Consider the following 15,829-nt stretch of genomic DNA (forward strand, 5'->3'; position numbering starts at 1 on the left):
ATCCTCCGGCCAAAATAAATGGAGTACCTACGGCTGTTCCCGCTTTGTTATGGTCACTTGAATCAGTCACGTCACAAGCCGAGGCAAATCGTGATCGCAAATCACGAACGAGCGTCAAGCGAGCGCAGGACGAGCGCCGAGCGATCACCGAGCGAGTGAGCATTTGATTTTATAAATTTTCGATTTATTACTCCTTGCACAATATATTATAATAAAAATGTTCACATTTTTATTGTTTTTTCTTAGCGAAAATTAAAAAATATATTAACAGATTATGCCACACTAGATAAAGAATCCTATAGTAGAAAAAAATCAGCGCGCGCGTGGCCCTTTCCTGAGACTAGTGGACAGAAATATTCCAGATATTTCTTTTTCTTTGTTGATCTTTCGCTAATGATCTATCATGGAATTAGCAGGTACTGTAGGTAGGTAGTACATATTAAATCCATGTGATCTATAGACACGATTGAATAAAACATGGAATTAGTAGGTACTCCGAAAAAACATCTTCAATGTTAAAATCGCAAAAGTATTCACGACATTCGCAAAAGTATTTGCACAGTATTCTGTGGACTGCTGACATATGATATCTGACATCATGTCCCTACTCCAACCTTCAAGTTTTTCCCTAAAGCGGCTATGTGAACTCAGATCAATTAAGTACTTTAGTACTTTACTTAATTAAGTACTTTATTTAATTAAGTACTTTAGTACTTAATTGATCTAAGGTCACACACACATGTCTGTGACATACATTCGGAAAAACAAACATAAATCAAGAATCTAATTAGTTACCTACATTATTATCAAAATCAAAATCAAATCATTTATTCAGAAATTAGGCCTTCAACAAAAGTGCAACGGAATGCAACGAAACTTCACAGGGAGCAGGGAGACAGGTAAGTGAGCAGAACTACAATCAAAGACGATCAAGGGATAGCGAGAAAAATTTAGAGAGAAATTTGCTAGCGCCTAAGTATGGCGTTCACGGAATCTATATGAATTTTTTAAACACAATATATATCAACAAAATTGCACTGGAACCACTTGTTTTATCTAAATTTTACTTAATGCGGGTAGTATAGAAATGGGTCTGTTATTAATTAGTGGGATCGTTTTTAGCGCCCTGTTTGAAAAGAGGTATAATTTTGCTGATTTTCATAAGATTAGGGAAAACTCCATCTGAGATGCAATTATTGAATATAATAGTTAAGTGGGGAGCAATCAGATCAATAATAGTGCTAAACACTGAGACAGATATACCCCACAGATCCTCTGTATTTTTCATGTTGAGCGCTTTGTAAGCAGATAATAATTCTTCAGGAGAAATATGTCTAAATCGGAAGGTAGATTTAGGATCTGAGGCATTTCTTTTTAATAAGTCATCTGCAGCACTGGGACAAGACGAAAGGGAGCCCGTAATAATTTTAGAAATATTGGCAAAGAAGTTATTGAATTCGTTGGCCACTTCGTCATCTGAATTAATGGTTTTATCACCAATTTTTAAAGAAATATAGTTGTCGCGTGGATTAAACTTGCCGGTTTCTTTATTAATGATTGACCAAGCTGTTTTGATTTTGTCATTAGATTTTTTTATTTTATAAGTTAAATATAATTTTGCTGTTGAACATACCTTTTTAAAAGTATTAGAGTAATGTTTAACATATGATATAAATTCCGCATTAAAATTATACTGTTTTTGACCATAAAGTTCATACAACTTGTTTCTGCTAATATAAATACCATTTGTAGCCCAATCGCAAAATTTAAAGTTCACATTATTATTAAAGGTTAAGACCTTTCAAAAAGCTTTTCCTCTTAAGAGAGGAAAAGCTTTTTTGAATTCTGTTTCCACTGTATTAAAAATCTTATTATAATGTTCATTAGGGTTTTTAGTTAAATCTAATTCAGGCAATTTCTTATTTATGGTTTCGCGAAAACGCATTTTGCGGTACTTAGTTAACGGCCTACGGATTACAGGAGCGGAGATAAGGTTACTTGGGAAAGTGCTATTAAATAAAATTAAAACTAACGGATGGTAATAACTATCTCGACTTGGAAGTTAGTTTTACGCTTAATTGAATAAATAACTAAAGAAGTCAACTTCCCTAACAAATTTATTTACTGAACACAAAACATACAGCAACACAGCTGCCGAACTATCTCAATCATTGCAATACAAGGGGTCCAACAACACACAGCACAAGTGAACAAACATACATGCCAAAAATTCCGCATGAACACAATAAAACTGAGACATTGCGGGTACATAGCTGGACAAACATGATAAAACCACAGACATGGATAATTTCTCAAAGTGTGCAAAAGTGTGTGGTTACAACTATGCAATGCATGATCTTTTCTCCTTCGTATTCTTATCCTTCTTTGCTTTTTCTTTGTCTCTATTTCCACCTTTTCTTCTTTAGTCTTCCCGGTGTTAAACAGATCATAAAATATTAAGTTTTCTTTTACTGTGTCCATAATGACATTGTAAGATGGAGACCCCGCTCCGGCATTTCGTAACTTGAGTTTTATCATCTTCCACTCATCTGAAATGTGTTTTGAAATTCTCTGCGCAGTTCCAACTGGATTTTGGACTCTATTTTTCATATAATAATATGATAATTTTGGCTGGAAAATTAATTTAAATGATGCTTTTAACATCGCCCAAACAGATCTCCCAAATAAAGAGAGAACAATTCTGAAAAATTCTGCCCACCATGATGTTTCCGTATCAGGCGTTTGCGTCAATCCTGCAAGTTCCTTCTTTTTCTTCTTTATATCTTTTTTTCGTTTCTTCATGGCAGCTTTCTCTTGTCTCATCCTTTCTCTCGTTAAATCTTTTTCGAATTTACGACGTCCGGCAGCAATTTCTTTTTTAAAATTGTCTTTCTTTTCAGGTTTCTTAAGATTTTTCATAATTTGTTTTTCTTTCTCCTTATTTTTGTTTAAAGCCTGTTTTCTTTTTTTCGATGCTTTGTTTTTCATCTGCAAGTCTCTTTTTCGTCTCTTAACTTGTTCCTGCTTTATCTTCGAGTCTCTTTTTCGTTTCTTAACATGTTTTTGCCTTGAGGCTCTCATTTGTCTCTTAATTTGATCTTTCTTTACCTTTGATGATATTGAACTGCTGGCTTTTTTATGGTGTCTAGGTTTGACTTTCTTAACTTGAGGACTAGTCTTCACAGATTTACCTTGCACAGATTTTCTTTTATCTGATTTAATACTTCTAGTTTTTATATTACTATGCCTGTTCTTATCTTCGCTTTGTCGCCTACTCGTTACAGATTTTGTTTTCCTTTCTGGTTTTTCTTTCTTGATTTGTTTTCCTTTCTTAGCTGATTTAATTTCGTTTTTACCTGTGTGCCTAGAAGTCTGTTCGTTTTTGTTCACTAATATAACAGAATTACTGCTTTTTGAAGATTTGCTTTTTTTATCTACAATAACACTTTTGCGTCTCACATGTTTGCTACTCCTACTTCGAGGAGTGTTGTCAATTTTATTTTTTTCTTTTTTACCTTTAACAGTGGTTACACTTTTACCTTTGTCCTTTTTATTGTAACACAAACATTTATCTACCATAAAGCGACACAAACATTTATTTATAACTTTTGCTTTGATTGCTTTTACAGTCTTATCACTTTTGCTTTTGTACTTGTTACTGGAACATATACATTTATTTGAATGAGTATGGTCACTTTTGCCTTTTTGCTTAGTACTCGAACATATACATTTATTAGAATGAGTATGGTCAATTTGTCCTTTGGATTTAGTACTCGAACATATACATTTATCTACACGAGTATGGTCAATTTGTCCTTTGGATTTAGTACTCGAACATATACATTTATCTAGACGAGTATGGTCAATTTGTCCTTTGGATTTAGTACTCGAACATATACATTTATCTACACGAGTATGGTCAATTTGTCCTTTGGATTTAGTACTCGAACATATACATTTATCTAGACGAGTATGGTCAATTTGGCCTTTGGATTTAGTACTCGAACATACACATTTATCTAAACGAGTATGGTCAATATGGCCTTTGGATTTAGTACTCGAACATATACATTTATCTAGATGACTATGATCACTTTGGCCTTTGTGCATAGTACTGGAACATGTACATTTATCTTGACGAGTATGGTCAGTATGGCCTTTGGATTTAGTAATCGAACATATACATTTATCTAGATGACTATGATCACTTTGGCCTTTGTGCATAGTACTGGAACATGTACATTTATCTTGACGAGTATGGTCAGTATGGCCTTTGGATTTAGTACTCGAACATATACATTTATCTAGATGACTATGATCACTTTGGCCTTTGTGCATAGTACTGGAACATGTACATTTATCTTGACGAGTATGGTCAATTTTGCCTTTGTGCTTAGTAATGGAACATATACATCGGCCTAGGCGAGCGTGGTTAATTTTGCCTTTGTGCTTAGTATCGGAACATATACATTGACCTAGGCGAGCGTGGTCACTTTGGCTTTTGTGTTTTTTACCTAAAATTTTTGAAGGACTAATAACCCTTTTCTTTTTAACTGGGTCTGGTCTATTTGTCAAAGAAATACTATAAGCGCCTTTCTTTTGCCCACGCTTTTGTTTTCTTTTACTTCTACTTGCTGAAGTAACAATTTTTGAAGGACTAATAATGCCTTCCCTGTGAACAGTCTGGTCACTTGTATTTGTTAGTGGAATAGGATTAGCAAAACCTTCATTTTGAACTGCCTGACCTTCTGTATTTTGGCAAAGGGCAGAACTGCATTGAACATTACGTTTTCTTCCATTTTTGAAGAAAACGGAGCTAATATTAGGTCCCTTTGTCAAATTTCTTCCTTTTTTTGATGTCAAGTAAGGTTGATTCGATAGTTTATTTTTAGTACTTCGCGACCAATTATCATTCTCACATCTAATATAAAAGGAGTCTTTGCAAAGACAAGAGAATTTGTTAATTCTTCTCGGATTTAAGACATTCTTAGAGTTTAGTAACACTTCGTTCGAATTTAAAATGCAATTTCCATCTCGAATTAAACTCAACTCAGGTTTTCGGTCTGTTTCGTAATTTTTCTGTAATAACTCACTATCAGTCATATTTTTATTGCAATCTATTTCTGGACATTTCATTCTGCTTTGTTTGTTTTTGTTCTCCAGTTTACCGCTTTTTGTCTTAAATAATTTCGATACGCTTTTTTGAGGTTTGGTTTTAACTACTTTATTTAATTTAGATTTGCCTTTTTCTTTTGGTACGGAAATGTTATCAGAACGTACCTTTGCCAATTCATCTTTAATTTGAACCTGCATTCTCGGTTTAATTTTTAGTTTAATTTTTGCTTGTGGGGACCAGTTTTCAGATTTACTAACGATTCTATTGTTTTTAATGGAAGGTGTGGCTTTTTCCTGATCATTGACGCTTCGTAATATTTTATCAGAATCGGAATCCTTCATTTCATCTCTAGTTAATTCAAGTGGAGGATTCGTTTCCCATTCATTTAGTGACCCAGGCTTACTGCAATTCCTTCTACATTTACCGCAGAATCGTTTTACTTTTTGTTTTTTAGACGTACGCCGTTTTGAAGAGTTAATTTTCCCTGTTAAACAATTGTCAGATTTACTACAACTTATATTTTCTTTACTACCGAATTTTCTTTTCTTCCGCTTATTAATTTTTCGTAACATTTTGTCATGATTTTTCTTCCGCTTATTAATGTCGCATGATATTTCGTCATGATTCATAACTTTCATGGTATCAGAGTTTAATCTTACTTCAATTGGTTGTTGTAGATGCCGCCATTTTGCAAATTTCTTTACCTGTTTAGACCCAATACCATATTGACTATATATTCTTTTGCATTTACTGCAGAGCGGTTTTTTGTTTTTATTTTGGTTTTTAAGTATGTCAGAATTAATAACTTTCATATTATCAGAGTTTACTTTCAAGTCAATTGGAATCTTATATTTATACCCATCGGGATAGTTTATTTCCTGTGATAATAGATCATCCGAAACGCTGTAACCCTTTTTACACCTTTTACAGAATTTAATTTTTTTTCGTTTTCTCATTTTTTCCAATATTTCTTCAGAATTAACAATGTTCATTCCATCGGAGTTTAATTTAACATCAATTGGTTTTTCTTGTGGATACGATGTTGGAGAGTAATCTACCTTTCTTATGTCATCTAGGCCTGAACATTTATTGGTCAATTTACACTCAGGTATTTCAACAGTCTGATCACGTGTCATTACATGGGACTCATCAAAAATATTTAACAAATTTTTCATGCGTGATTTTGCGGTATCATTTTCTTTAGCTGTGTATTTATTTTTGCCTTTTATCTTCCTGTTATCTTTGGTCTTCCTTTTATCTTTTGTCTTCCTTTTTTCTTTTATCTTTTTAATTTTAGCCGATGTACCATCTGGTTGTGACTGTACTTTGACAATGCATTTACATAAATTAAATACTGATTTCATCTTTTTACCTTTCACGCGAACCTTACCCATGGAACCACGTGGTCGTGACTTTACTTCTTTAGGAGGTATACGTCTATCAACTCTGTGTTTATTTCTGTCTTCTACGCTTAGTATATTTAATTTGAATCCAGTTGGTGTTTGTGATGTTTGTGAAGGTGGTACTTTGCATATACATGTATTAGCTTGCTTTTTATTTTTTTGTCTATGTTTATCATGCAAATCACGTGTTATCTTTTTTTTTTTCAAATCGTCTTCAATTTTCTGAGAACCAATTTTCTCTTTTCTTTTAACAGCACTTTTCTTTCGTGAATCACCTTTTCTAAAAATCTGAGAACAAATGTTATCTTTACAAAAATTCCTTATTTCTTGAACAGGGTTTTGATAAAGTTTTATCGTCTTTATGAACTTTTGGGTACTTTCACTAACTTTTCCAGAAGATTTTGAGGGAGGTTTCTTCTGTTGTGACTTTCGTACATTTTTAGATATTTTCTCATCCGTTTCATTTCTTTTGCGCGAACATATACAAATATTATCTTTAGTTCTTTTACCCGTACGCTCATTGCGTATTTTAGTATTAAATGGACAATCGCATTGAGTACTGTGATTAGACTTTCTCAATGAATCATCTGATTGTGATTTGGCATTACTTATTTTGTCTTTTTTTCTATTAATATTTTTATGGTCTTTACTATATGAACAAACGCATTGATTTCTATTTTTGCTAAACCTGCTTAATAATGATGTTATATGTATAATTTTCTTTGACTTTTTGTTAAATGGACAAACACATTTATTAGATTTACTATAAACAGCAGGAGTTCCCTTAATGGCCTCTGTCTTTTTGTTACGCTGACTAGAAATTGATTTACGGATATTCTTATCTTGTTTCTTCTCTTTTGATATTTTTTTGTACTTCTGAACATTTGTATCACTTTGTTGATCCATTTTGCTATGAAATGGGCAAACACATTTAATATTTTGCTTAGATGTTTCTGAGAACTTGTGTTTCTCGGGTATTTCAGTTTCAGTAGGAATCAACAATGATTTGTGCTCTGGACATTTACATATGCTTTGCTTAGATTTTCTCAAACGTTTGTCCATCTTCGGTACTTCAGTTTCAGCAGTTCCTTCAATGGCTTTCGTATTAATACTTTCCTGATCCTTCGCTGTTTTTTTGTTACGCTGACTTGAAAAAATTTTTTTGCTGGTAAGCTTCTCTTGCATTTCTTCCTTTGAATTATCATTTTTTTTGTTATTCTCAGTATTAATGTTGTCGTTTTGTAAACCACTCCGCTTAGACTTACCAATAATGAAACATTTACATATAACACTTAGCTTAGATTTTCTCAAACGTTTGTCCATCTTTGGTATTTCATTTTCAGTAGTTCCTTCAATGTCAACTTTGCTGGCTTTTTGCAAATCACTATGTCGATCTATTTGACTTTTAAATGGACATTTACATATAATACTTTGCTTAGATTTTCTCAAACGTTTGTCCTTCTTTGGTACTTCAGTTTCAGTAGTTCCTTCAATGTCAACTTTGCTGGCTTTTTGCAGATCACTATGTCGATCTATTTGGCTTTTAAATGGACATTTACATATAATACTTTGCTTAGATTTTCTCAAACGTTTGTCCTTCTTTGGTACTTCAGTTTCAGTAGTTCCTTCAATGTCTACTTTGCTGGCTTTTTGCAAATCACTATGTCGATCCATTTGGTTTTTAAATGGACATTTACATATAATACTTTGCTTAGATTTTCTCAAACGTTTGTCCTTCTTTGGTACTTCAGTTTCAGTAGTTCCTTCCATGTCTACTTTGATATCTTTTTGCAAATCACTATGCCGATCCATTTGGCTTTTAAATGGACATTTACAAATAATATTTTGCTTATATTTTCTCAAACGTTTGTCCTTCTTTGGTACTTCAGTTCCAGTAGTCCCTTCGATGTCTACTTTGCCGTCTTTTTGCAAATCACTATGTCGATCCATTTGGCTTTTAAATGGACATTTACATATAATACTTTGCTTAGATTTTCTCAAACGTTTGTCCTTCTTTGGTACTTCAGTTTCAGTAGTTCCTTCCATGTCTACTTTGATATCTTTTTGCAAATCACTATGCCGATCCATTTGGCTTTCAAATGGACATTTACATGTAATATTTTGCTTAGATTTTCTCAAACGTTTGTCCTTCTTTGGTACTTCAGTTTCAGTACTTCCTTCAATATCTACTTTGCTGTCTTTTTTCAAATCACTATGTCGACCCATTTGGCTTTTAAATGGACATTTACATATAACACTTTGCATAGATTTATCTTTCTTCGGTACTTCAGTTTCAGTAGTTCCTTCAGTGGTCTTCGTATCAATCCTTTTGGTTGAAATTTTTTTGCTACGCTGGTTTGAAAAAAATTTTTTTCGGGTGGGCTTCTCTTTCATTTCTTCCTTTGATTTTTGATCTATTTGGCTTTTAAATGGACATTTACATATAACACTTTGCTTAGATTTTCTTAATTTTTTTTCTTTATCCGATAATTTCTTTTCAGTAGTTCCTTCTTTGTCTACTTCGCTGTATTTTTGTAAATCACTATTTTGACCTATTTGGCGTTTCAATGGGCATTTACATATAACATTTTGCATAGATTTTCTCAAAGGTTTGTCTTTCTTCGGCACTTCAGTTTCAGCAGTTCCTTCAATGGTTTTCGTGTTAATGCTTTCCTGATCCTTTGCTGTTTTTTTGCTACGCTGACTAGAAAAAATATTTTTGCGTAGACGCTTCTCTTGCATTTCTTCCTTTGATTTGTCAATTGTATTGTCAGTAGTTATGTTGTCTTTTAGCACATCACTTTTTTGACCTATTTGGCTTTTAAATGGACATTTACATATAATCCTTAGCTTTGATTTTCTTAAAAGTTTATCTTTCTCGGTTAATTCATTATCAGTTCCCTCAACAACTTTTAAGTTATAACTTTCTTGTTCCCTTATTTGATTTTTACTATGCCGACCTGAAAATACTGTATTCTTCTTCTTTTGCAGTTTTTCCTCTGACTTGTCAGCTATGTCTTTTTGTAACTCAATTTCTTCTTTGTGATTCCGCTTCAATTTACTATAAACTGGACATTTACAAATAACCTGCTCAGATTTTCTTAAGGTTTTTTGTTTCTGAGGTACTTCAGTTTGATTTGAAATATATTTATGTTTAGGATCAACTTGCTTGGTATTTAAATTTTCAGCCCTCAGATCAGTACTAAAATGTATTTTTCTTGCCGAATTATTCGATCGTGTTTTTGATCGAACATTTTGATTTACTTCATCTCCTTTATTATTTTTGTTAAACCAATTTGAAATTAATGTCATACGGGAATTCTTATGTTGCTGAATATCATCTTTCTGATCTAACAGATTACGCTTATCACCGCTCATGTATCTGATCATTTGTGATTCATTTGTGTATTTCTGAGTACCTATTACGACTTTTTGTGTATCAGTTTCTTGCTTTATTTCACTATAAATTGGACATTTACATATAATTATCTGCTTAGATTTTCTTTTTGGTTTTTGTTTCTTAGGTGCAGGCTTCCGCTTAGGTTGCTTTGTATTAGTTTTTTTGTGCTTTTTATTATAAGTTGCACATTCACATTTAAATATCTGCTTAGATTTTGTAATTGGTTGTTTTTCAGGTAAATCTGTTTGATTTGAAGCATAATTTTGATTAGGATCAACTTGCAAGGTATCCAAATGTTCACCTTTTCTATGAGTATCATCAAATACTGCTTTCACTGAATCATTTGGTCGTGATTCTACGATAACATTTTTATTTATTTCGTTCACTTTGCTAGTTGTTCCCTCACTTACTTTCGTGTTACGCGTTCCTTGAACATTTTTTTTATTTTTGCTAAACCAATTTGTAATTAATGTCATACGGGAATTCTTACGTTGCTGAATCTCATCTTTCTGATTTAATAGACTACGCTTATCACTACTCATATGTCTTATCATTTCTGATTCATTTGTGACAATTTTTTTGTATTTCGGAGTATCTAATACTTCTTCTTGCATATCAGTTTCTTGGTTTATTTTACTATAAAATGGACATTTACATATAATTATCTGCTTAGATTTTCTTAATGGTTTCTCTTTCTTAGGTGCAGGCTTCCGCTTAGGTTGCTTTGTATTAGTTTTTTTGTGCTTTTTGTTATAAGTTGCACATTCACATTTAATTATCTGCTTAGATTTTCTAATAGGTTGTTTTTCAGGTGAATTCGTTTGATTTGAAGCATAGACTTGTTTAGGATCAACTTGCATAGTGCTTAAATACTCATTCGTTGGACCAGTATTGTTGTTTACAAATTTCAAAGAAGCACGTAGTTGCGGTTTGCTATTAAGATTTTTATCAATATTGTCCACGTTAATAGTGGTTTCCTGAATGCCTTTTTTGTTATACGTTTCTTGATCTCTTTTTATATTCTTTTCAATCCGACTTGATAAAATTGTTTTACGTGATTCTTTATGTTCTTGATCTAATACATGACTCCTGCGACGCCTGATTGTTTTTATTTTTTTTTGTGACTCAGATAAAACATTGAGAATGTTCCTCGGGGTGCTTCCTTTAGATTTTTTAACACCATCTTGCGTTCCTTGAAGATTTTTTTTACTTTTGCTAAACCAATTTGAAATTAATGTTATACGAGAATTCTTATGTTGTTGAATCCCATCTTTTTGATCAATTAGATCAGGCTTTTTACCACTTATCACCTTCGATTCATTTGTGACAATTGTATTATCTTTTTGGATATCTACTTCGTCGTTTTTCATATCAGTTTCTTGGTTTATTTTACTATAAATTGGACATTTACATATAATTATCTGCTTAGACTTCCTTATTGGTTTTTGTTTCTTGGGTACAGGCTTCCGCTTAGGTTGTTTTGTATTAGTTTTTTTGTGCTTTTTGTTATAAGTTGCACATTCACATTTAATTATTTGCTTAGATTTTTTAATAGGTTGTTTTTCAGGTAAATCAGTTTGATTTGAAGCATACACTTGATTTGGATCAACTTGCATAGTACTTAAATACTCATTCGTTGAACCAGTATTGTTGTTTACAAATTTCAAAGAAGCACGTAGTTGCGGTTTGCTATTAAGATTTTTATCAATATTGTCCACGTTAATAGTGGTTTCCTGAATGCCTTTTTTGTTATACGTTTCTTGATCTCTTTTTATATTCTTTCCAATCCAACTTGATAAAATTGTTTTACGTGATTCTTTATGTTCTTGATCTAATTCATGACTCCTGCGTCGCCTGATTGTTTTTATTTTTTTTTGTGACTCAGTTAAAACATTCAGAATGTTCCTCGGGGTGCTTCCTTTGGATTTTTTAACACCATCTTGCGTTCCTTGAACATTTTTTTTACTTTTGCTAAACCAATTTGAAATTAATGTCATACGAGAATTTTTATGTTGTTGAATCCCATCTTTCTGATCAATTAGATCAGGCTTTTTACCACTAATCACCTTCGATTCATTTGTGACAATTGTATTATCCTTTTGGGTATCTACTTCGTCTTTTTTCATATCAGTTTCTTGGTTTATTTTACTATAAATTGGACATTTACATATAATTATCTGCTTAGACTTACTTATTGGTTTTTGTTTCTTAGGTGCAGGCTTCCGCTTAGGTTGTTTTGTATTAGTTTTTTTGTGCTTTTTGTTATAAGTTGCACATTCACATTTAATTATCTGCTTAGATTTTATAATAGGTTGTTTTTCAGGTAAATCAGTTTGATTTGAAGCATACACTTGATTAGGATCAACTTGCATAGTATCAATTTTTTTCTGTGACTCAGGTAAAACATTCAGATTGTTCATGGGGGTGCTTATTTCGGGTTTTTGTAAACCATTTTCTTCTTCTTTGTTTATTTCCTGTGGTTTAGCTGTGGGAATCGTATTGTATTGATAATTATATTGATTACTTTGTCTAGATTTTCTTATAGATTTTTGTATTTTAGGTACATCAGTTTGATTTAAGACATACATTTGGTTAGGATCAACTTGCAAGGTATCCAAATGTTCACCCTTTTTAACATTAGATAGTACTTTCAAAGAACCATCTGGTGATGATTCAACGACAACATTTTTATTTATTTCTCCCATTTTGCTTGTGGTTCCTTCACTAGCTTTCGTGTTATGCTTTAATTGAAGGTTTTTTGTATTTTTGCTAAACCAATTCGAAATTAATGTCATACGGGAGTTCTTATGTTGCTGAATCTCGTCATTCTGATTTAATAAATTACGCTTATCACCACTCATATGTTTTATTATCTGTGATTCATTTGTGCCAATTTTATTGTATTTCTGAGAATCTACAACTTTTTTTTGCATATCAATTTCTTGGTTTATTTTGCCATAAATTGGACATTTACGTTTATAGCACGGAATTGGTTTTTCAATCTTAGGTAGAGGCTCCTGGTTAGATTTTATTATTTGTTTTTGTTTCTGCTTAGCTTTTCTTGTTGGTTTTTGTTTTTTTGTTACTGGTTTCTGCTTTAATTTATTTATAGGTTTTTGTTTCACAGGTAAATCAGTTTGATTTGTGGCATACATATCTTTAGGAGCAACTTGCATAATGTTTAAGTTGTCACCTGCCTGATCAGTACCATCCTGTACTTTTCTCCATGAACCATGGCGAGATTTTACATTAACGTTTTTATTTATATCATCATTGTTGGTAGTGTTTTCCACAATAGTTTTTGTGTTATATTTTTCTTGATGTCTTTTGGTAATATTGCTGAACCATCTTGAAATTATTGTTGTACGCGAGATTTTATGTTTCTGATCTAATTCATTTTTGGCATCCACGTTGGTAGTTCTTCCGTCAATGGATTTAGCTTTATATTTTTCTTGAACTGTATCTGTTCTTTTATTCAAATATTTATCCTTCCTATTAGTATCAGAACCATTTGGTTGTGATTCCACGATATTTTTTTTATTTATTTCGTCCATTTTGCTGGTGGTTCCCTCACTGGTTGTTTTATTATACTTTCCTTGAAAACTTTTTGAATGTTTACTAAACCAATTTGAAATTAACGTCATACGGGATTTCTTATCTTGTTGAATCTCATCTTTCTGATCAAATAGATCAGGCCTTTTACTACTTATATGGTTTATCACCTTCGATTCATTTGTGCCAATTGTATTGTCTTTTTGAGTATCAACTTTGTCTTTTTTCATATCAGTTTCTTGGTTTATTTTACTATAAATTGGACATTTACATATAATTATCGGCTTAGATTTCTTTATGGGTTTTTCTTTTTTAGGTGCAGCCTTCCGCTTAGGTTGTTTTGTATTAGTTTTTTTGTGCTTCTTGTTATAAGTTGCACATTCACATTTAATTATCTGCTTAGATTTTCGAATAGGGTTTTGTTTCATTTGCTTAGGACCAACTTGCGTTGTATTTAAATAGTCACTCGTCTCACTAGTATCTTTAAGTGTTGATTTCAATGAACCTTGTAGCTGTAATTTTGCATCCTGATTTTTATTCTTATCATCCACGGTAATAGTGGTTTTTTCAATTGATTTTGTGTTATCCCTTTTATGATCTCTTTTATTGCTAATCAAACTTGACAATATTGTACTACGAGATTTTTTATGTTCCTGACCTAACGCATTGCTTCTACGACGCCTGAACTTTTTTATTTTTTTCTGTGATTCAGTTATCATATTCAAAATGTTCTTCTGGGTGCTTATTTTGTTTGTTTGTGATTTACTATCTGGATCTATTTTGCTGTGAACTGAATAACCATATTGGAGGTTTGTCTGAACCTTTTTTAAAGACTTTTGTACCTCGGGCTTAGGTTTAACTTGCTTGACATTCAAATAATCACCCGTCCGGTCAGTATTAATTTGTGCCGTTTTCAATAAGCCATCAACTTGTGATTTTGTATCAACATTTTTAGTGATGTCATTCACGTCGGTGGTTTTTCCGTCAATGGGTAGTGTTTTATACCTTTTTTGATCTTTACTTTTACTAATCAGACTTGAAAGTATAGGTCTGTGTGATTTATATTTCTGACCTAGCGCATTACTTTGACGTCCCCTAATAGTTCTCATTTTCTGTGACTCAACTGCTATATTTGTCTGATTGCTTGTTTTGTTTTTTTGCAAATCACCTTCTTGGTATTTTTTGTTATTAACCGGATAAACATATTTATAACTTGGCTTAGACTTAAAAGATTTTTGTTTACCGGGTACTTCAGAGTAATTTGAAACATAGATTTGCTTGGGGTCATTTTTTTTAGAGTCACCCGTCCACAAGCCATGATGTCGTGATTTTGCTTTAGCATTTTTGTTTATATCATTCACGTTAATGGTTCCCTCAATAGAACCGTTTCGTTTACTAGCATTTACTTTCCAAGCCTTAACTTGCATTAAATTAAAGGGATCGCCTATATATTCAATATCACTCTGAATTATTTTGGAAGATGGACTAGATCGTGGTTTTCCATACACATCATTGTTTAGCTTTGATACTTGTTGTAATGCCAGTTTACCAGTTTTGTTTTTATTACTGTGACTAGACAAACTTGTTTTACGTAAGTTTCTCTGTGTTTTATGTCTACAGTATGGATTAAGGCTTCCATTCAGCGTATGTAATGTAATACTACTTATACAATTACACTTATCTTGATACTTATATTCTCCAGCTGTTTTCATGTTGTTATTTTTAATACCTTTTTTATTTTCGTTCGTGATATTTGACGCATTTTTCATTATCTGTCTGACAGTCATTTCTTTTGCATTTTTGTTCTTAGATTTTGATTCTTCGTGAAAAAAATAATTTTCGGTCTTTTCGCTTTTCTTTAAGGTCTTAGATTTACTATCACTTTGGGACCTGATTGGTTCTTGTTGTATTTTAAGTGCTTGCGTTTGAGACCTCTCATGACGCAGATATCCCTTTGGGATAGAATATTCGCTACTTTTGTTCACGCCTGGGCGTTGTTGCGAACTTTTATTTTTTCTTCCTGGTTTGGAAGTTAAATTATTTTGACTCACATGATCGAAGCCGAAAGATGGTATTTTAGTACCATCATTATAGTAAACCATGGTAATTTATTACCTACTAAAACCATTTCAAATTTCCAGCCGCATAAGAAATTTTGAATTCGGCTATTTAATGGTTGTTAACATTTTTCAAGTTTTTGAATGGACCATCATTGGTCCATAATAAATTATCATTATTCATAACATCTTAATATAATAAATATTCCAAATTAATATCACTTTTAATTTAGATACAAAAATTTAGAATTTCAACAATCTCGATACTGTCAAAATTTTATGTCACGGCTGATGACATAAA

The 15,829-nt window shown here is 32.3% G+C and overlaps 2 protein-coding genes across 2 annotated transcripts in view; one reads left to right on the forward strand and one right to left on the reverse strand.

The window, feature by feature from the left end:
• The window catches only part of LOC128671035 (uncharacterized), a 24,999-nt gene continuing 9,170 nt past the window's right edge, over window positions 1–15,829 (forward strand). The window contains exon 1 of the mRNA XM_053747129.2: window positions 1–155. Within this exon, the coding sequence (XP_053603104.1) occupies window position 155 (1 nt within the window). The 5' untranslated portion in view covers window positions 1–154. The remainder of the gene's footprint in view (window positions 156–15,829) is intronic.
• Window positions 2,100–15,785, reverse strand: LOC128671025 (uncharacterized). Its single transcript, XM_053747112.1, has one exon. The coding sequence runs from the start codon at window positions 15,571–15,573 to the stop codon at window positions 2,122–2,124; it is 13,452 nt and encodes a 4,483-aa protein (XP_053603087.1). The 5' UTR covers window positions 15,574–15,785; the 3' UTR covers window positions 2,100–2,121.

This window comes from Plodia interpunctella, chromosome 6 (genome assembly GCF_027563975.2).
Source record: "Plodia interpunctella isolate USDA-ARS_2022_Savannah chromosome 6, ilPloInte3.2, whole genome shotgun sequence".
NCBI classification, from domain to species: domain Eukaryota; kingdom Metazoa; phylum Arthropoda; class Insecta; order Lepidoptera; family Pyralidae; genus Plodia; species Plodia interpunctella.

Bases quoted from the DNA above. Each gene is read 5' to 3' on its own strand.
- LOC128671025 (XM_053747112.1), bottom strand. From the start codon at position 15,573: ATGGTTTACTATAATGATGGTACTAAAATACCATCTTTCGGCTTCGAT.